This window comes from Phocoena phocoena, chromosome 15, assembly GCF_963924675.1.
Source record: "Phocoena phocoena chromosome 15, mPhoPho1.1, whole genome shotgun sequence".
In the NCBI taxonomy this organism is placed as follows: domain Eukaryota; kingdom Metazoa; phylum Chordata; class Mammalia; order Artiodactyla; family Phocoenidae; genus Phocoena; species Phocoena phocoena.
In genome coordinates, this window is record NC_089233.1 from 32,748,987 (window position 1) to 32,770,702 (window position 21,716).

General features: G+C 44.2%; 1 protein-coding gene across 1 annotated transcript in view; it reads right to left on the bottom strand.

The window, feature by feature from the left end:
- The window catches only part of RBFOX1 (RNA binding fox-1 homolog 1), a 1,090,293-nt gene that overhangs the window by 915,673 nt on the left and 152,904 nt on the right, over window positions 1-21,716 (bottom strand). The window contains exon 2 of the mRNA XM_065891840.1: window positions 11,611-11,658. Within this exon, the coding sequence (XP_065747912.1) occupies window positions 11,611-11,658 (48 nt within the window). The remainder of the gene's footprint in view (window positions 1-11,610; window positions 11,659-21,716) is intronic.

A 21,716-nucleotide genomic window follows, 5' to 3' on the forward strand; every position in this document is an offset into this window, starting at 1 on the left:
TGTGTTAGTTTCTGCTTTATAACAAAGTGAATCAGCTAAACACATACATATATCCCCATATCTCCTCCCCCTTGCGTCTCCCTCCCACTCTCCCTATCCCACCCCTCTAGGTGGTCACAAAGCACCAAGCTGATCTCCCTGTGCTATGCGGCTGCTTCCCATTAGCTATCTATTTTACAATTGGTAGTGTATATATGTCCATGCCACTCTCCCACTTCGCCCCAGCTTACCCTTCCCACTCCCCGTGTCCTCATCAGTTGCCAAATTCCGGGCCGAGCACAATCTCCTCCTAGCACATGTGCTATAACTCCCACTCCTTCGCCTTTGGCAGGCATCACTAATCAATCATGTACTCTTTCTGGCAGAACCCACAACTCAGACTCCTCATCAACACAGCATTCTATGCAGCTACTATCAATCAATCTGAGTTGACACCAGAGATTAAATCTGTTTGCAATCACTGGCCTATACCTTTCACTATGCTTCCCAACCCTCTCTAAGCACCTTCACCCAGATTGATAAGTACCTGCAGGATATAGAAAACCCAACACTTTAAACTGGAGGCCCGGTATTTAGTTGAAGCTTTTCCATTAACTTTGCTATTTATTTACCTGGTCCTAGATGTGACTTCTCTGATTCCACCAGAGATCTAGGAAACTGAGATAAGATTAAGGAAGAGTAGGAGGAAAACAAATATAAGAAAGCAACAATAAGGCTGCTTGTTTTTATTGAAGGCATATCCTGCACCCAGCCAGGACGCTAAGTCCCCTAAGTATATTAGCTCACTGAGTTCCACGGCCATCCCAGAAAGGAGCTTCTCTTATCTGCTCCATTTTAGATAGAACTTGAGCATCTGAGAGGTTAAATAACCAGGAAGTGGCCAAGCTGGGGTTCAAACCCAGGCCTTTGAGAATCCCGAGCTAAAGCTCTTAGCCACTCTGTTCTACCCGTGATTCTTTAGACTAGCTTCCCAGAGCCAACTTCAAGGCTGGCGGAGGGTATATCAGACAAACGGCCTGATCCACCTCGACAGCTTTTCACGGCACTGTGTTACATCTTTGCCCAGGATACTGCTGAGTGCGCCCAGCAGCCCTCATCCTCTGTCATCTGGGTTTCCGGCCCATCAGAGGCTAATTTAACTCCACACCACATCCATTTTAGAAGCTCTTCCCATTTTTGCATGCCTTCCCCCTCCACCACCACCTTCGGAATTTTCCTAAAATAAATGAAAGAGGAAAGTATGACTAACAGCTCATTTTCAAAGTTTAGTAAAAGGGAACGCATCAGTTAACCTGCAGATAAAATCTAAAAGGCAGGCACAGAGGCCCCTCCTGGAGTTAAGAAGCTCTTGTCTACAAAAATAACTCTCAGTCATGCAGGGAAGTGAAGAACTGACTGGTTCCATGAGTATTCTGATCGTTCTGAAGAGCAGACCCATTGAGGACCTCGAGATAATACCAGAGGATAAGTCATTAGGGGAAATTAGATGCAGGGATACATCACAGAACGCCACTTGGCATTAGCCCGGGCTATTTCTGTTCCGTTGAGCGCTCTGTAACGATAATTCTCATAAACAGAGCTTTCATGTACTTGTGAGCCAGGCACTGAGCCTGTGGTGCCTTCGAGGTCTGTTTTTTGTTTTGTTTTTTCCTGTGCAGCAGCCTCAGAAGGAGTGGCACAGCCTCGGGGTTAAGAATCAAAGGCAGACCGCCTGGATTTGAACCCCATCCTACACAGCCATGTTAGTTAACTCCTCCTTCCCTCAGTTTTATTGTCTGTAAAACACGGATCAATATTGTAGTATCGTAAAGGATCTTTATAAGGATTCAATCACAGAATGCACAAAAAACTGTCTGGCATATACTTAAGTGTTCCATTCATGCTAGTTGCAATTATTATTATCCATCTTCTCTTCTGGAAAAAAATAAGTCAGGGTTTCCTTTAGGAACTTCATTCTACTTTTGGTCCATGTAAGTCATTCAGCTGGGGCCCATCCTACTTCTGATTGTGGTCAAGGCAAATGGACAGTCAGAGGACTGCTTTCCACAGCTAAGGGACTGGTGTGAAGCCAATAAGCATCCCTCAGGAATCGTGCTCAAAATTATTGGAAAAGAAGCTCTTTCTTTCCATGGTAATCTCATTTGAATTTTAAACCCGAGGACCAGTTATACCAGAAGACAGCCCAATTTTACTGTCATTGGACCCAACAACGGTCTCTTTAAGCTGGTACAACTTGGTTTTCTATTATGCAGTGGAAGATGTCCTGACCAATAGAGCTCACAAGAATAATCCATGGTATGCAGGATCTATCCCCACCTTACAGAGGGTGTGGCTGTGGATCAGAAAGCTGCTGTGACTTTTCTAAGATCTCACAGCTAATAAAGAGCAGAACCGGGATCTGTGTGCTTCCAAAACGCTTTTCCACGACACAACATTGTTTTCTTGAGTAAATGATGTAGAAGTGAACAAAAATGCTAACCTTGGAGGGTGGCATGTTTCTCTGGATGGCAGAGAGAGTTTTTAAAACATCATTTCTTCCAGGTGAACACAGTTCAGGTATTGGTTTTGCCTCTCAGTGTAGTTTTGCCTGAATCCCAAATATTTGGATTTGTGCTTTGGCTGATATCATTTTAAATGCCTTAACTAAGCAGAAAATTTTAATGAAAAACATCTGTTTGGAATTTTATTTCTTGAAATTTAAAATACATATTTTGTGCACAAACGACATTCACGTTAGGTGTATCTCCTCGTTTTTACCAGTCAGCTTAACTGGGGTAACTGAGGATGGAGGCTGCGTTGGTCGACATGAAACTCCTCTTCCTTCAGATTTAGGGCTCTAAGTGATGGTCCGAAAGTCCTCCCCAAATAAATAGTGGAGTCAGCTTTCAGGCTCTGGAGGATTTCTTGGCAGCCACCTAACTCTGACATTCTGCGCGGGGGGAGGCTCTTTTCCAGAGTTGATTTCCATCCCCTTCTCTCTGAGGCTCCGAACACACAATTCCAGACACTGGAATATATCATCCCTACTCCTGGCTAGTCCCCAAGTTTAAGTAAAACTGATGTTGGTGGGCTGCACATGTAGCTCTCCCTTCTGTCTCCCAGCAGACAGCAAGGATAAAGCAGCGTCTACTTGTAGTGGACACACCAAGTCTCACCCAGATCTTGGCCACAAATCCATGCTGAGCACAGAAACTGAGTCAAGTTCATAGACATAAGTGGCTCTGCCCGTGCTAAATGGCACCATTCTTTGGCTGGAGATGGTAGGAGCAACAGCGAGCACCCAACACAGCCAAACCACCGGCTGGCGAGTGGCTGTGAACTCATTTGGAATGAGAGCCTCACCCTATAGGAATGAGAGTTTATAATCTGCAGAGGGGTCACAGTCCTGAGGAATTTGCATGAGATGCAGAATGTGGCACAAGAGAAAAGCCAAGCAGCACCGGTCAAGTCTTTGCTGGCGTTAGAAGACTCTGCCCTACTCCACTGTCGGAGACGGTGGGGCCAGGGTGACCCACCGGAGGTCTTAGTGGTCAAGAATAAGCTATGAGCAAGTAGACGCCACGACATAATGGCACTGTCTCTCTGCATCCGATCATTTCACATCATCAGATCCCATTCCAGATAAAATAATATCATTCTAGGATAAAGGACAAAATTTCCCCATCTTACAAGGCTTCAGATGGCCTGGCCCTTGCCTGCTTTCTAGCCTCATCTCAAGCCACAGACCTCTATTCGGTTCCCGAGTCCTGCCATGCTTCCTCCTCCAAACTTCCATCTCTGTACCCCACCCAGGAGTCTCTACCCCTGGTCCCCCTTCAATTGCAACTCAAATAGCATTCTTCGGGGATGCTTTAAGTTTCATTTCCACAGCTTTGGGGAATCTTGGAGCATCTTCCCATGTAATGCATACACACAGGCAGCCTTCAAAAAGGACATCTGGAGCAGAAAAGAAATCCAATCTCCAGACGCATTCTGTGAGTCTCGCCAAATTGTGCTCACGGCAGCAGGCTTTGCCCCGGTCTGCCCTGAGGTTCTCATTTTGGCCATTAATGAGAAACTCTTCCATGAATGCTTCCCATTCTGGGAGAGTCCCTCTGGATAAGGAGCGTGACTCCTCCTCTGTCTTTGTTCTGCCTGTCAGAGCCCAGAGGACTGATCCACTCCCATCCCCACAGCAAGAGAGCGGCGCTAATAGAAAACCAACCCTGGTGACTGTTTTGTGCTCATTTTCAACCTCACTGGCATCTAAGCCTCTGAAATCCAGGAGATTAACTTATTGTCCATGTTGATCAACTCCCTTACTCCTCATGGCAGCCAGCTGAACATAGAGACTTAAGCTGAGCGTCTCCAACACATTCCTGGATGAAGTTATCCATGACCCGTGGTCAGAATCACCAAACCACGTGGGTAGGGCTGATTCACTCTCTAGCAAACCCAGACCTTCCTCTTCACCTCCTGTGCGGCTCTTGTTCCTGTGCCCTCTTGTCTGCACTCCGGCCTGGACCCCCAATTTCATCCTTGCCCCCTTCTGGTAACCCTTGCAGGTGAGTAGAGTTTGAAACGTCTCAAAGCCAAACCCAAACTTCTTCCCTGATTGCAAACCCACCATTAGAAAACAGTGTTCCCTAAATGCTAGTTATTTGCAATCTGTATGCACACTTTTTCTACATCCATCTGATTTTCATTAAATTAACTCAATTGTTTTGTCCTTAATAGACTTAAGCTTACTTTTAAAAATCATGAGTAGAATTTTAAAAAGGAAAATAGTTTATTGACGTGAAAGGACAGAGCAATATCCTTTATCATATAAAGAATGTAACCCTCATTCAAAAGTAAAACAATGTTACTAAATTATAGCTAGATATTAGAATTGTTTGTCAAGGGTCCTGGGTCTTTTGGTTAAAAAGGTAGATGAGCAAATGTGCCAGACCTCTGGGTTTGTTACAGAAACAAAACAAAAGTAAACAAAACAAAAAACAACCAAATTATGTCTCCTTGATGTAATCCCAAGGTCTGAAAAATAATTGACAAGAGAATAACTGCATCACTTCTTCACTAGGTGATCTGATCTGCAGATACCTCATCCAGCAGCTGAAATCTTAGTCTCATCCTTGGGCAATGCTGGACCATAGGAAACACGGTCCTCCTTCATCAAACATCTTTAAAAGGAGGGCACCTGGCTGGCCACCCAGCCCCACTATTTTTCAGAGTCCTGGCTGATATCACCTTGTTCTAACCAAAGCCTTCATCTCCCCTGCATCCCTGCACTCCACCAGGGCCAGCCTCTGGCTCCATCTCTGTGCTCTGTCCCCATTCTCTCCCTCCTCCCTCAGTGACTCCCTCTGTGGCTGACTTAGTCACCCAAAGTTTCAAATTCCTCCTTGGTTCCATATCATTCTGGCCTCATCCAGCAAGGACCTGCCCTCCCTTACTCTCTCTTCCACTTGGAGGGAGACTGACACAAAACCCCAGTCCATCAGTGTGGCAAACAACACCCTCCATAATCTTCACTGCGCCAGTCCCCCCTTGGCCACTCTTGGACACGCATGCTGGACCTTGATCTCTCCTAAACATACCACGTTCTTTCCCACCTCTGTGTCTTCGCCTATGCTGTTCCCTCTGCCAAGAGAGCCTTCAACAGACCCCGCCCCTGAGATTACGCACACAAGACCTCTTCCTAATCCACTGAGACTTGGCTTGTAAACTTCAAGCCGGCAAGTCTCTTGACTCTTTTCTGCATACGTGTTTTACTTGGTTTGCAGTGTTTTTAAAATAAGTAGTTTTATATTAAATCCAGATTTCCAGATTGGCTTAGAAAATGGCAGCACTGACCCTACACTCCACGTGGCAACAGGTGCTGTACAGAAGCCCCTGCACGTGGGGCCACTGCTCTTGAGTTCAAGGCTGCCGCGACATTTCGTATTACTCTACAATCATCCTCTGTCTCCCTTCACTAACTTATGAGTCCTGCCTGGACCCGGCAGCTAGGTGACTTTGTTATTTCCTGACGTAGACCAAGCATCTCTTCTTCTGTAAAATATTCTCAAAGCCTGCTAGGTCCCATTGGTTGCCCATTTCTCTGAGCCCCCATAACACTTTCTGGGGGACTCATTTTTTAAAAGGAATTTGATTATAAATGACATGGAATGCCTGTGGGTGTGGGCCCTAGCAAAAACAAAAATAAAGGTAGCTGCGGTTGACTGAGTTCTTGTTTTGGGCCAGGCACTATATACACTGCCTTGTAGTATTATCTTGTCAATTCCTCAAATCAACATTTCAAGTGGATTTTATTATGTCCAATTTACAGATGTGAAAATAGATAGGGACTTGAGGTAAGAAAGGCTCTCGAAGTCACAGAGCTGCTATGCGAGAGAACTCGGATTAAAGCCCAGGACTTCCCGGCTCCAGAGCCCATGGTTTTAACAGCTGTACTCTGTAAACTCCTGTGTTTTGAGCACGTAATTTCTAATCCACGCATAGAAGCTGCTAGAAATGCAAAAGTTACGAACCTAACTGGGTCTGTTGAAAACTGAAGCCAGAACTGCGTCCTGGTGCCACTGTCGCTTGTCCTCAAGACCAGAAGAAGTCCTGGCAGCCCCACTGCCAGGTGCCAGCGGCTCTCCGCAAGGTCAGGCTTGACAAGGCTCTGATAAATCTCCACTGTGAGCCAGCCAGAGCTAAAACATGGGGGCTGAAAGGATGCCCCAGACTCAAAACTAGACTATTTACTTGGCAATGGGTGAAGCTACCAGTTCAGGTACAAATTCATCAGTTGGAAAGGGCGATTCTCATATTCTACACACTTGATTCTCTTTGTGTGTGTGTGTGTGTGTATAAGGCAGTAGAGCATCAGGGCTTAGAACACAGCTTCCAAGATAAGAATCTCTGAGTTTAAACCCTAGCCTACGATGCACCTTGAGTGATCTTGGGCAAATCACTTAACACCTCTGAGCTTCCCTTTTTCACCTGTACAACGGGGATAATGATGGTGCCTCGCACATCAGCTGCTGTAAGTATCCAGAGGTACTTAAGAATGCCTGGTCCAGAGTAAGGATTGCAACAGGAAAAGTTCCAAACTCCTAGTATTTACCACAGCACCATAGCATCACCAGTCACGAGCACAGCTTCACTCAGACCCAATCTGAAAGGCTCCTTAACTTTGAAAACCGCTCAAACGCCTTCCATGCAATTTTAGAGTGGATGGGAAACTGTTTAACCGCACCAGGCCAGGCGGTAAGTGAGGAGAGGAAGCCCTGTCTGTGTTTATAGCCTTTGACAAATGGGCTCTCATTTCCTCTGACAGATTCTCCCCCTGACTGATCCATCAGCCTCTGTTCTCATCACCTGAATCGCGGTCTTCATAATAGTGTTGAAATTCAAATGGATTTTACACCACAAATAAAAATGAACTTAAATGCCTCTGTTTTCCGCCAGCAACACGGGTCATGTAAATGTCACATGCAGGAGGTTTTTCAGGGCCGTGCAGCTGCCCCCAGGGACGGGTTACCTCACATCACCTTTGCTAAATCTGCATTAGCTCCGTGGCCTTGGCCTGTGGGAGGAAACCACCTGAGCTCTGCTTCCCACTTAAGGGGAAAAAAACGCTACCGGCCTTTCAGATCTCCCTGTGACATCCTCTGGGTGATTTTAGGAAACAGGCAGGAAGCCATCCAAGTGCAGGTCCAGTCACAGGGGCGCTGCTCATTGCCGGGCTTGGAAGCAAAAGAGAAGTGTAAAATGAAACCACTCTCTGGTACACACCATGAATCCCTCTCTGAACAACCGGGCAACGTTCTCCAAAAGACAATGAGCTTACTGTCTGCCTATGGAAAAGAGGCGTCTAGGATACAGAAAAACAGAGAAATGGAGAGCAAAAAAAAAAAAAAAGATTCTCTCCTTCTGTCAACAGTCTCAGATGGAGTACAGACGGTGCACAGACCAGGAAGAGTGGTTTTATGGCTCTTCATTAAGATGAGGGCTCTCTCCACCACTTGAGATTCACCGTTTATCTCCCATCATTATATCCGGTCTAGGATTCAATGGGAAAATGACTCATCTCAAGGTAAATGGCCCTACCGAGTGGAAGAGAATGGGATGAGGCTTGAAATTGGACGGGTCTGGCGGGGAGGGACCCTATTAAACCCTATAGAAAACTTGAGCTCTTGTGTTTTCTAAAATTCTTCTATCGAGAAGACACTCCAAAATATTTCAGAAAAAGGTACGGATGTAGGCACACAAATATATCCCTATATACAGAATACAGGGAAGAGAGGTAGCCAAGGAGGAAGGGAGGTGAAAGGAAAAGGAGAAAAGGAAAAAGAAAGTAATTCTTGGAAAGCCATCTAGTCTCACAGGTATCACGTTAAGCTTTCTTAACTAAAGGAAATTGAGCTTTAAAGAAAACACTGCTGGTTCTCCTTCAGAGCACTCAGCATTCCGTAAAAATCCACACGGGCCAAAGGGCTGCCTCTTCAGAGGCAGGTTGACTTATTATTTTGGCACCTCTGTCATTTCCTGTCACTTCAATTCCACTTTATCAAATTACTGATTTTGCCAGAAGCATTCGGAATGAATGGAGAGGGACACGCACACATACACGCAGGAGCGAGTGTCATCACTTCGGTGGTGCAATTTCATAATTATACGTCAGGGTGACAGAAGTACCAGAACTGCATCCCAGACCCTGGATGAAGACGACTCCGGCTGTCTGCCTACTTGACCTCACGCCACATCACTGTCCGGAGGGGTGATACTGGCACTCCTCTGCTGAGGGTGGAGGACACTGGCCCTCCGGGATGATCAGGTTGCATCCTGATTTCCCCAGAGACAGGACCCTGATATTCACAGCCATCTCCAACACCTCACCCCACCTCCCACCACATTAGGAGATCCAGAGAAGGGAGAGCCCCGATGTGAGACTCACAAAAATAAAATTAAAAAACAAAACGAAACATCAGAACAGAACTCAGAGGAAGCAAAGCCTTTCTCTTGAACAGAGGGAATAAAAACCGTTAGAGTGTAAGACAGCAAAAATGGAAGTAGGCATTGTGGTGGTTTGTGTTGCTAGGAGTCACCCCCAGTTAAAGACAGTGAAAGGGTTAGTGAAACAGAGCAGGGCCCTGTGGTCCTTCCCCCACCCCACGTCCTCCGCCTGCCTTTTGTCTATAGAACAACTTTAGTCAAAGAATAAGTTCCATCACAGAAGTGAGAAAACGCAGAAGCAAAGGAAAACAGTCAAACAAGACCAAATCATAGTAGTTTAGTCATGAAGCAAAGTCAAGGACCCTTAGTTCCTCCTCAAGGGCTGTAGATAACACTCTGAGCCGTGTCCTGTGCGCTGTCTTATAGATACCAAAACCCCACCAGGCGCAGAAGTTAACTACATGATGGCCAGGCTGCAGCCATGACATAAGCTGCCACAGTTCTGAGAACTGGCCTCAAAGAAATGGGAAGAAACCGACGCTGCAACTGAAGACTAACTGTGCTTGGCACAATCCAGATGACGCCGACCAGACCCACCGCAGGGGCAATTTCAGGACGACTGTCAGAGCTGACTGTGCTCTTTCTGCCTGTAGCCCCTCCCTCCGCCTGTGCACCCCAGAAGCTCGCCTTGAAAAGCTCTTGCCCACTGATTGTTGGCTAGGGGCGGAGGGGCAGAACTGGCCTTTGGACCTGAGTCCACCCCCACCACTCACCCCTCTGGTTGCCAGCCTCCGAAACAAAGCAAACTTTCCTTTCCACCAACCTTTTTCCTCTTTATTGGCTTTAGAATGGCAAGCAGCCGGGCCCCTCTTTTGGTAACAATCAGTCATGTGTGGTCAAGGCTGGAAAACAACAGGACAGCCCTCCAGATACGAGGCTTCATTTGAAGTGTCTGACTCAACCCAACAGTCTGATACAGCACAGAAATGCATATGTGTGTGTATGAGTCTCTGTCTGTGTTAGTCGTTTTTGAGAACAGTTGAAGTTATGTACAGAACGATAAGCTATGATTTCTTCCCAGGAGTCATCATCAGAGAACATCCATAGTCTTGGGGGGGGGGGTCTTTATCGTCATGATACATGAACCAAAGGCAGTTTAGACAGTTATTATGGAATGGAGCTGTGCGGCTGCCTGGCATTGCCCAGAGGTTATCCTGGTTGTTCACTCGTTTGTTGGTGACAGAACTGATGTTGCTTTAACAGTCCTCCTGGTATCTTTCAAACACTACTGGCAAAGAAAGTAAAACAAAACAAACAAACCAAAAAACTAGACAGAAACATGCTTGTGAATTCCATTAAAATCCAAGAGAAGTGAAGACATCCTGAACTTTGGAAGCAGGGCAGGGAACATGCTTTCACTGGGACGTGGTGAGCAGAGTCACTGGGAAGAGATTAAAAAAGACTGGAGACACCTCTTCAGCCCGAATTCCATTTCTCCAACTCACAAAATGCATGCGTGCAGGGATACCAGCACATCATGACGCAGCGAATGCAAATGCGAATCGAAACACCTCTTCTGCAAACTAGACACACGACTGGAACTAAGTTAAGATCATGTGGCCCGAATTTAAGATACTGTATCATAATCCCCTTCAAAGTGAGGAGATTACGGCTCCTTAAAATAATGTGCGGCAACCGTCTTCTGTTTAAAAGAAAATTTTGTTCTGAGAAGTCCTCACCACCTTATTAATCAGCGGATGACCAAGCTATCACAGAATCAAGGCTGAAAAACTCTGCTTGAAATAATAACCGCCTTCAACAATAAAAGTACAGCTGCACAGAGGAACATCTTTCAGAATTGTGGAACGGTGTCAAAAGTAGCCAGGAGATACGTACCCTCAATTCAGTTATTTGACCTTTTCTTATCCAAGGCTTTAAAGGTAAAATTTGATCTGCTCGGATGCGCGCTACCACGGAAACTTCTGTGAACTCCGGTCAATAAAGGGAGAACGAAAATATTAAAGTGAAGAACAATTGTCTAGCAGTTGCATTTCCTGAGGGAGTCCACACCAAGTGTAACAAGAGGATAAATGGGGGAAAACTTTAAAATATGCAGGAAACGACCTCCCTTTCCTGCCCCCCCGCCCGGCAAAACATCATGTGAACAAATTTCTATCATAGAAAGTCACTGCTCACGTGACTGTGTCATGATGGAAATCAGGACAGGCTCTTTATCAAGCCAAAGTGTATAGATCAGATATATTTTTCAGGATACACCCTGAAAAGCCCAAGAGTATGTATTCTGTAATATATGCAGTGTTCTATAATTCTATGTAGTATGTGGCATATTATATATAATAATCATCCATAATATTCAACTAAAATGTGAAATGAGTTAAGGATAAACGAGCTATTTTCCTGAAAAGAAGCAAATGACTAAGACAAAAATCAACACTAACTTTTTAACACAATTACATTATTGCCATCTTCATTGAAGTTATCAGGTCTAACACAGATTGCGAAGATCAAAAAAACAGCCGTTTAAAAATATGATTGTCTTCAAGTGATACCAGCACATGAATCACCTTTGCAAGCCGTCGTCCAGTAAGGCATGCCTTAAACAGCTGTGTTTAAATCACCGAGTTCTCGTTTTGCTTGAAACCAAAAAGATGAAAAATATTGACTTACCTTTCTGTCCTCTATTTCCACACAGGTATTGCAGTCTACTTTGATATCCTGAGAGGAGGAGAAAAGAAAGAGAAAGGACAGGAGTCAGACTTATGGCCAGAGAATGTTCGGTGGTGTCGTTGAAATGCCCTTTAAAATAATAAAGAGCTCACGCTCTTAACGGCTGCTTCTCGAGCCACTGCTCTTTATAGCGCTTTTTAGAAGTATATGCCCTGGTGTTTGCGTTAGAGACATATGGATGTCATAACTAAGCTTTATTACATGCAGATGTGGGGTGAAGGCAAAAGCTGTGGATCAGAGGCCACAACAAAGAGAAGCTGATGGCTCATAAAATAACATGCCCCCAGACACCTTCGCTCACATCAGCAGAGGCTGCCCTTAACTGGACTTAATTTCTCTCTCCCATTCCAGCTCTGGGATAGTCAAATCTATCTCCCTTCAACTCAAAGACATCACTGTCTACTTTTTATCCTTCCCTCCATCCCTCCATCCATCCGTCCATCTATCCATCCATCATCCATCCATCATCCATCTAACCATCATCCGTCCACATTTATCACGTACCTACTTTTTATTCAGTTTTTTCTTGTTGCTTTGGAACGTAAAGGTGAAAGAAAAACCAAAGAAAAAGATGGTCTCAACCCTCAAGAAACTCCCCAGTCAGACAACTTGGCAGATACACACACAAGCAATTGTGATATTTATTTACTCATTCAAAAGACAGGCATTCAGCACCTACTGCTTGCCAAGTCTTGCTCTAGGCATGGAAGACCCAACATACAAAACACAGGAAGGTCCTGCCCTGGTGATGCTTACATTGCGGTAGAAAAGGCAAACAGTAGAAAAGAAATATCAATAAATGGTTGGTGTTTTAGAAGAGGAAGCTAACCATGAAGAAAAGTAAGGCAGGAGTAGGGAAGGAGAAGGGAAATGCTGAGGGTAGAGAAGTAAGATTTTAAATTTAAAGAGGAGTGGCAACTGAGTAAAGGCTTGAAGGAAGTTAGGGGATGAGCGGTGAGGCCATCTGGGGAAAGAGGCTTTCAGTGCAAAGGCCCTGAGGGGAGATGTGTCAGACAGGGTCAAACTAGAGGAAGGAGGCCTCTGTGGCTAGAGGGAGGGAAACAGTGGGAAGTGAGATCAAAGGAGGACATTGGTTTTCATTCTGAGAGCACTGAGGAACCACTCAGAGTCACTTTTCTTATTGTGCAAAAGCACACATAACATAACATTTAGTATTCTAACCATTTCAAAGTGTACAGTTCAGAGGCATTAAGTACATCCACACTGTTGTGGATGTACCAACATCCACAACATCCATCATCCATCTCGAGAACTCTTCCATCTTCCCAAACAGAAACTCCATAACCGTTAGACAATAAATCCCATGCCCCCAGCCCCCAGCTCCTGGTAACCACCTTTCTACTTTCTGTCTCTATGAATCTGACGGCTCTCAGTACCTCATTACATCAGTCTACCAGGGCTACCAAAACCAGGTATCACGGACAGGGTAGTTTAAACAATGGAAATTTATTTTTTCACAATTCTGGAGGCTAGAAGTCCAAAATCAAGGTGCTCTCAGGGTTGGTTTCTGGTGAGATCTCTCTTGCAGGTTTGTAGATGGCCACCTTCTCACTGTGCCCTGTGTGTACAGGGAGAGCTCTCTTCTTATAATGGCACCAGTCCTATTGGATTCGGGCCTCACCCTTATGACCTTATTTAACCTTAATTACCTCTTTCAAGGCCCTATATCCAAATGCAGTCACATTGGAGGGCAGGGCTTCAACATATGAATTTGGGGGTGAGGCACAATTCAGTCTTTAATACTGATATAAGAGGAACCATACAGTATTCACTCTTTTGTGTTTTATTTCATTTAGCATAATGTCTCTACCCAAGGTTCATCCATGTAGTAGCATGTGTCAGGACTTCTTTCCTTTTTGAGGCTGGATAATATTTCACTGTATGGAGAGACCACATTTTGTCCATCCACTCATCTGTGGGTAGTCATTTGGTTGTTTCCACATTTTGGCTATTGTGAATAGTGCTGCTATGAACATGGGTGGACACATACCTGTTCAAGTCCCTGCTTTCAATTCTTTGGTATATATGCCCCGAAGCTGAACTGCTGAATCATATGGCATTCTAGGCTTAAGTCTTTGGGGAACCGCCATACTGTTCTCCACAGTGGCTGCACCATTTCACAGTCCCACAGGCAACGCACAAGGGATCCAGTTTCTCCACATCCTCGCCCGCACTTTGTTGTTTTAACTCGGGGGTTGCGAAGAGAGAACAGGTATTAGCTGACTTCTGTTTTTAACAGAACAGACAGTTGAGGGCCAAAAGTGCAAGTGGGGAGACCAGTCTGGGGTCTCCTGCAGGAGTTCAGGTCAAAGATGATGGTGGCCGGCAGGGGAGGTGGCGAGACGTGGTCAGAGTGTGGACAGCGCAACAGATGTTCTGAAAGACTGGATGTTGGACGTGAGGGAAAGATTGGGGTCAAGGACCATTCCAAGGTGTCTGACCTGAGGATGCTAGCAAAGGAGGGGGGGATTATGGGTGTGGAAGGATGGTATGGGGGTTTCAAACAATAGTGGCTCCATTTTGCGTAAGTTGAGTCTATAGAAATGTTTATTCTCTCACCATCGGGTTGGGTTTACTCTGCTGATGCATCGTGAGGACAGTGTGGATATAAGTGCAAGGCCATCCCCACAGTGATTATCAAGCACAGCAAATTCTAGGTCCACATGAATCAAGAGTGGAACAAAACGAGACAATGTCGTAAGATGAAGTTTTTGTTTTTTATGTAACAGACTGTTTTGCTACCAGCAAAGTGGGATTGAACCCGTGAGCAGTGACTGCTTGTCCCTTTGGTGCCAGGAACTCTGTGGGGCATTTTTCACATCTGTCCCTAAATTACTCCAAACCAAACAAGGTTAGGATTATCTCGTGTTTTTTCTTCTGTTTTTTTTTTTAAAGTGTAATTGATTTACAATATTATATCAGTTTCAGGTGTACAGCATAGTGATTCAGGATTTTTTACAGCTTATACACCATTAAAAGTTATTACAAGATAATGGCTATAATTCCCTGGGCTGTCCAATACATCCTTGTTGCCTATGTATTTTATACATGGTAGTTTGTATCTCTTAATCTCATATCCCTAATTTGTCCCTCCACCTTCCCTCTCCCCTTCAGTTATCATTGGTTTGTTTTCTATATCTGTGAGTCTGTTTCTGTTTTGCATGTACATTCATTTGTATTATTTTTTAGATTCCACATATGTGTGATATGATACAGTATTTGTCTTTCTCTGTCTGATTTATTTCACTAAGCATGATTTTCTCTAGGTCCATCCATGTTGTTGCAAATGGAAAATTTTTCTTCTTTTTTATGGCTGAGCAATATTCCATCGTATATATGTACCACATCTTCTTTATCCATTCATCTGCTGATGGACACTTAGGTTGCTCCCATGTCTTGGCTATTGTGAATAGTGCTGCTATGAACATTGGGGTGCATGTATCTTTTTGAATTAGTGTTTCTGGTTTTTTCTGGGTATATACCCAGGAGTGGAATTACTAGATCATATGATAGTTCTATTTTCAGTTTTTTGAGGACCCTCCATGCTGTTCTCCATAGTGGTTGCACCAACTTACATTCCCACCAACAGTGTAGAGGTTTCCTTCTTCTCCACATCCTCGCCAACATTTGTTATTTGTAGATTTTTTGATGATGGCCGTTCTGACAGATGTGAGCTGATAACTCACTGTGGGTCACACAGAGCTTAAATCTACACCTGGAAGGGACACCTGACACCAGGCACTTTCTATCCTTTTCGGGTGATTTTATTTTATTTAAGTCAAGAGGGTTGGTCAGTCTGGATACTGCAGGCCACATGTCTCAGCCTTTTCCTTGCTGTGGAAATGGAGAATCATCTAATGCAAGAATACCCAGAGAAGAAGTACAGCTGGGATTCTCCAAGTGTGGTCTCCACACCAGCAGCAGCAGCATCACCTGTGTATTCTTGGGCCCCATCCCAGACCTAGTGAATCTGAATCTCTGGGGCGGGGACAGTTCAGTCCTTGCATCAGACTCCCTCCCTGAAAGTGCGGCTCTCCCATCCAATAGCTGGGTAGCCTTAGGCAAGTGACTTCACCTTTCAAAGCCTCAGTTCCCTCATCTGTAACATCGAGGCAATATGAGAAACTGGCCCTTCAAAGAGGGGTCTCCCCCACCAGCAACCACGGTATCATCCGGGAGCTTGTTAAATGCAGCATCTCAGGCCCCATCCCAGAGATCCTGAATCAGAACCCACATTTTAATAAGTGTTACGGATAGAATGTTCATGTCCCCCAAACGCATAGGATGAAGCTCTTAAACCCAAGGTGGCTATATCTGGAGATGGGCCTCTAAAAATGTAATTAAGGTTAAATGAGGTCATAAGGAGGGGACCCTGATCTGATAGAATTAGTACCCTTATAAGAAGGGACACCAGAGAGTTTGTCTGATCTCTCTACACCCATGCACCGAGAAAAGGCCACATGTGGACACAGAGAGAAGGTGCTGTTAGTCAGGAAGACAGTGCTCACCAGAACTCAACCGTGCTACCACCCTGATCTTAGATTTCCAGCCTCCAGAACTGGGAGAAAATAAATTTCAGTTGTTTAAGCCCCAGTCTGCAGTATTCTGCTATGGCAGCCCCAGAAGACTAAGACCAGTTCCCGGATGACTGTAAGGTACAGTCATAGGACTCGGGGGTCATGATTTTCTCACTCAAACTCCTAATTAATGGCTGTGATCTCTGACTGACCTTTGCACATGGAGATAGTGAAGTGTCCCTACCACTTACTCAGAACTCTTTGAATTCGTCCTCTAAAGAACATGAAGAGAAAGTAGAGGTTAATTTGGTATGGGAGTGATGAAAGCGTGGATTGTTTAAAAGCTAGGAGATGCCATCTAGAAACAAGGTAGGAAAAAGCAGTTCCCTGTCTGTTTGATGCCGTTCTGACCAGGGGAAGCATGCATTTTCTTTCCTTCCTTGAGTGGAAGTATGCTGAGTTTGCAAGGATGAGTCCAGATCCGACTTTGACTTACCCACGCAGAAATGGCAGGTGTTAATCAACTGACGAACGAATCAATAAACCCAAGGCAGGTTTTTGTTTTTTAATCTGCCACCGAGGACCCACGCAAGGAGCAGGAAACACCCATCTGGCAGGATCCAATCTCTTGCCATTTCCCGAAGATCATTCAATTAATTCTTGTCAGGATTAATTTCCTAAACCCACGCTGGATTTTTTATTTAGGTGATACTGTTGGTTTGTCATCTGCTGCAGAATGACTCGGGAGGCACCCCAGGGGACATGCACTTGCTTCTGAACAACGTTGGACTCAAATTGGAAAAATGTCACTCTGGCAGGAACAAATTATTGTTCGGATCACTCCACGGAAAGCGGGTATCTGCAGCTGGGCTCCGACCTGACCTTTTCCAAACCAGAGGAGTCGAGTAAGTACGTCGCTTGATGACTTCGCTTGGAGAACAGCTCAACTACTTAAGTGTTAAGTACGAATTTGGAGTCCTGGACTCATCACCAAGCAGTCAATTTCCTTAGAGGAGTCAGCCATGCTCCTTTCTGTAGCTGGAGAACCCTGAACAGTGATTAACTGCCAAAGTATATGGAAACCCGCACACGCTATGGAGTCATGCTACTTGGGTCCATATCACTGGGCTCTACCAGCAGTGCCTCAGCTTCTCCATCTGTAAAATAAAGGTAATAATAATAACAGCTGCCTCGTTTGTTGTGAGGTATATCGACAAGGGTCTTAGCTTCCACCAAGCCATCGAGAAACGTTAGCTATCGTTGATGGCAACCCCCAAAAGTCTCTGGGAGACCCAGTTCTGAGTGGAGTACTGAGAACTTTAAAAAGAGTTCTATTTTTAAAGTTTTCTCCCCCAAGGCTTCTGACATCTCTCTCTGGCTTTTAGACATCAAAGCACGTGCGTGTCTGTTCTTTTCAGAAGCTGTTTCATCTCCCAAGAGACATTTCTTTTCTTCTGCGCTTTGTGTGTCGGTTCTTTCTGATGATTTTTATAGGTCAGGGTTATTTCTGCCCACAATGTGGGGGCACCATCATCCTGGATCGTGGATCTGTATCATTCACAGCTCTGAAGAGCCCAGAAGGTAAAGGTCCCCATGAACAGGTGGAGGGAAATGTCCACCAATGAGATTCCAGAGGCCTCCGAAGATTTAGAAGCTAGGAGCCTGTAACGGGTTGAATAGTTTCCCCCAAAGATATGCCCATGTCCTAACCACTGGAACCTGTGAATGGGACCTTATTTGGAAATAGCGTCTTTGAGGAGGTAATTAATGATCTTGAGATGAGATTGTCCTGGATTATCTGTATGGGTCCTAAATCCAATGACAAGCACCCTTTTAAGAGACAGAGATGGGACTACCCTGGCGGTCCTGTGGTTGAGACTTCACCTTCCAATGCAGGGGGTACTGGTTTGATCCCTGGTCAGGGAGCTAGTATCCCACATGCCTCGCGGCCAAAAGACCAAAACATAAAACGAAACAATATTATAACAAGTTCAATAAAGACTTAAAAAAAAAATGGTTCACATCAAAAAAATCTTAAAAGAAAAAAGACAGAGAGATGAGAAGCCCATGTAAAGACAGAGGCAGAGACAGGAGTGACGCAGCCACAAGCCTGGAGCCCCCAGAAGCTGGAAGAGGTAGGAGGGATTCTCCCCTAGAGCCTTCTGAAGGAGCACGGCCCTGCTGACAACAGTCCTGCTGTTACGCCCATGGTCCCTTGTGTTTTCAGAGGACAGTCCCTGGAACTGTCCTAAAATTAACGATTTTAGTTACCAATACTGGAAAGGCAAAGGAAAGAAAAGATCAGCGTCCTGATGTTTGATGTAAGAGTTAAGTAAGGCTAATATATTTCTGACACGCCATTGTTCTCTTGGACTCAGATACAAAGTCCCAGAGTGTTTCAACGGGAATACCTGCAGCTTAAGTCATCTCTTGGGAGCTGGGGGAAACGCAGCCAAAGTTTCACCTAACAAGTCCAACTAGGGCTTATGATCAACTACTCTTACTGAGGGAAGAAATCCAAGTGTTTTGAGCTTCCTTTTCAAACCGAAGATAAACACTCTGGCGAGACAGTTCATAACAAGAAACAGTACATTTCGTCATCACACTCCAAAAAAGAACTCAAAAGTGCATTTTAAATTCTTAATCAATGTTATATGGGGTGGGGGGAGGAAGAATAATTTCCCCTCTACCTTCCTAGGTTCTTGGCTGAAACCCCCCTGTAATAAAGACAGATAAGGAGAGGAAAAGAAATAGAAGTTTAATAACATGTTTGCCCCCTGTACACGGGGGCATGTGCACACATATGGGCCAGAAATGGCCCATCTACCATGTCTAGTAGCGTCTCCAGCTAAAGATAAAAGATGCTGGGCGGGGGAGGCCGGTCATGGGTGGTGACCAGGAAAAGCACAGTAAACAAGGGTATGGTTGGGGTGTAGATCTAAGTCCTTGCCTTCTCCATGGATAAGAGTTTCTAGAGACTTGGAGCCCTCCTTCGCTACAGAGAGGGAGACACCTTCACAAATGGAGATTTTCCTTCTCAATGTAAATTTCCCTCACAAAAGGGCAACTTCTACTCTGTTTCCAGAGATTCTCTGGTATCATTAGCCTCTCAAAAATAACCATCCCCTAACAATCCTTCTGCCAAAGAAGCATATCTTGGGGTGTCATATTCTGCTCCCCTTCAATGATAAATGGTTTCTCTCTTTTTTTTAATACTTCACTTTTTTATTATTTTTAAAATTTTATTATTTTGTGTATGTGTGTTAGTTTCTGCTTTATAACAAAGTGAATCGGCTATACATATACATATATCCCCATATCTCTTCCCTCTTACAGCTCCCTCCTTGCCACCCTCCCTATCCCACCCCTCTAGGTGGTCACAAACCACCAAGCTGATCTCCCTGTGCTATGTGGCTGCTTCCCACTAAGTATCGGTTTTACATTTGGTAGTGTATATAGGTCTATGCCACTCTCTCACTTTGTCCCAGCTTACCCTTCCCCCTCCCCATGTCCTCAAGTCCATTCTTTAGTAGGTCTGTGTCTTTATTCCCATCCTGTCCCTAGGTTCTTCATGACCTTCATGTTTTTAAGATTCCATATATATGTGTTAGCATACGGTATTTGTTTTTCTCTTTCTGACTCACTTCACTCTGTAAGACAGACTCTAGGTCCATCCACCTCACTACAAATAACTCAATTTCGTTTCTTTTTATGGCTGAGTAATATTCCATTGTATATATGGGCCACCTCTTCTTTATCCATTCATCTGTCCATGGACACTTGAGTTGCTTCCATGCCCTGGCTATTGTAAATAGAGCTGCAATGCACATTGGGGTACATGACTCTTTGAATTATGGTTTTCTCAGGGTATATGCCCTGTAGTGGGATTTCTGGGTTGTACGGTACTTCTATTTGTAGTTTTTTAAGGGACCTCTGGTTCCCTTTTCAATAGCAATTTTTCTGATAGTTTGGACACTTATATTTCTTATTGTTCTGAGCATTACAATTACTTCCAATTTAAAAGAAACCAACCAATGTGAGTTGAGATTCTAGAATTTAGAACATTATCTGTGATTTATTGCATCTTGAGTCTTTAATTTTTTTGACCTTCACAAAGGCTCAGACTCTGAAAATAACTACAAGCCATAAGGACCACTGGCCCAATGTTTCCATTTTGAAGGTGAGAAAAAAAAAAAGAAAAACAGTATCTAAGAGAGAGAGAACGTAGGGAATTGGCTTTGATAGTTAATGTTATAAGAGGGATTGAAATCCATCTGGTCTACCTACTATGTATTTTAGGCTTTCCCAAATACCTATATTGTTCTGGAATCTGAGTATTTAGATCAATTTTCTAAATTTAATTGCCTTATTTAAGGGTAATTATTCTGCCCAACTTTTTTAAAAGTTCAGTAACTGTGTAGTCTTGCAACGAGAGTTGGGCAAATGTGACATCGTGTGTGCCTTTAAGCTGAATTCTTCAGTCTGTGTCCACTCAACTCCAAGGACTAAGAATCAAATAAGGTCACTTGATACATGAAGAATAGTATACAAGGTCTGCACTGACATATTTCACCCACTTGATAACGTCTTCATTCACAAATTTGCTCAGCCCCTGCAATACCATATATGGCCAGCAGATGGTAGCAAATAACAATGAAAAATATCAAAAGCTCGAAGCAGTATCTTAGAACATCCAATTCATCGGGTCTGTAAACTTGAAATATCACAGTCTTTCTGCTCCCTCAAAATTTGTCTCAAATGACTATGTTTTAATTAATAAGCCTTAATTACTTACCAGGAATGTGATCATTTGAGGAGGCATTTTATTAGTTTGTATCTAAGGTTCAGCAGGACGGAGTTCCCTGTTTCCAGGTACAGGATATTCTGGAAACACTAAGGTTTCAATCTAAACACTAAGGTTTCAATCTAAACCTAAGGAAGGCTGAGAACTTAAGAGCTATTTCTCCTGAAATGATACAAATGGCAAAAAATGTATGTAAACTAACCAAAATCTAAACATAAATCCATTCAACCAAGAGAGTAGTCTAGTTGGCTAGGTCAGAAAGCAATGGTTTTAACTTTATAAATGTTTGGAGGAATTTTAAGGAGGGGGGGATATTTTCCTTGAGGGGTGGGGAGTAGCAGGAAAGATGACAAAACTATTTTCCAACCCAGCTTTTATGCAAATAAAGGTAGCAGGGCATTCATCTTAGAATTTTTTACTTCTTTCTTGGAGAATTACACCCTCAGCCCCATGAATTATTTTGTTCTCTTCACGTCACCTTCTTTGCAGCTTGGTTATCAGGGGATGCGAGCAAGCTGGCAGCAGCCAGGGCTGCTGGCTCAGCACAATTAAATTTGATACTGAGGAAGGCAGTCCCCTCTCAGGTAGGAGCAATATGTCACAGAGGTGAGCTCAAACTAAGGGTCTGTTTGCAAATAAGAGCTATGCATTGGCATCACAGCAGGAGTTTAATGAGAGCGCTTTTAATTAACTGTAAAAGTAAT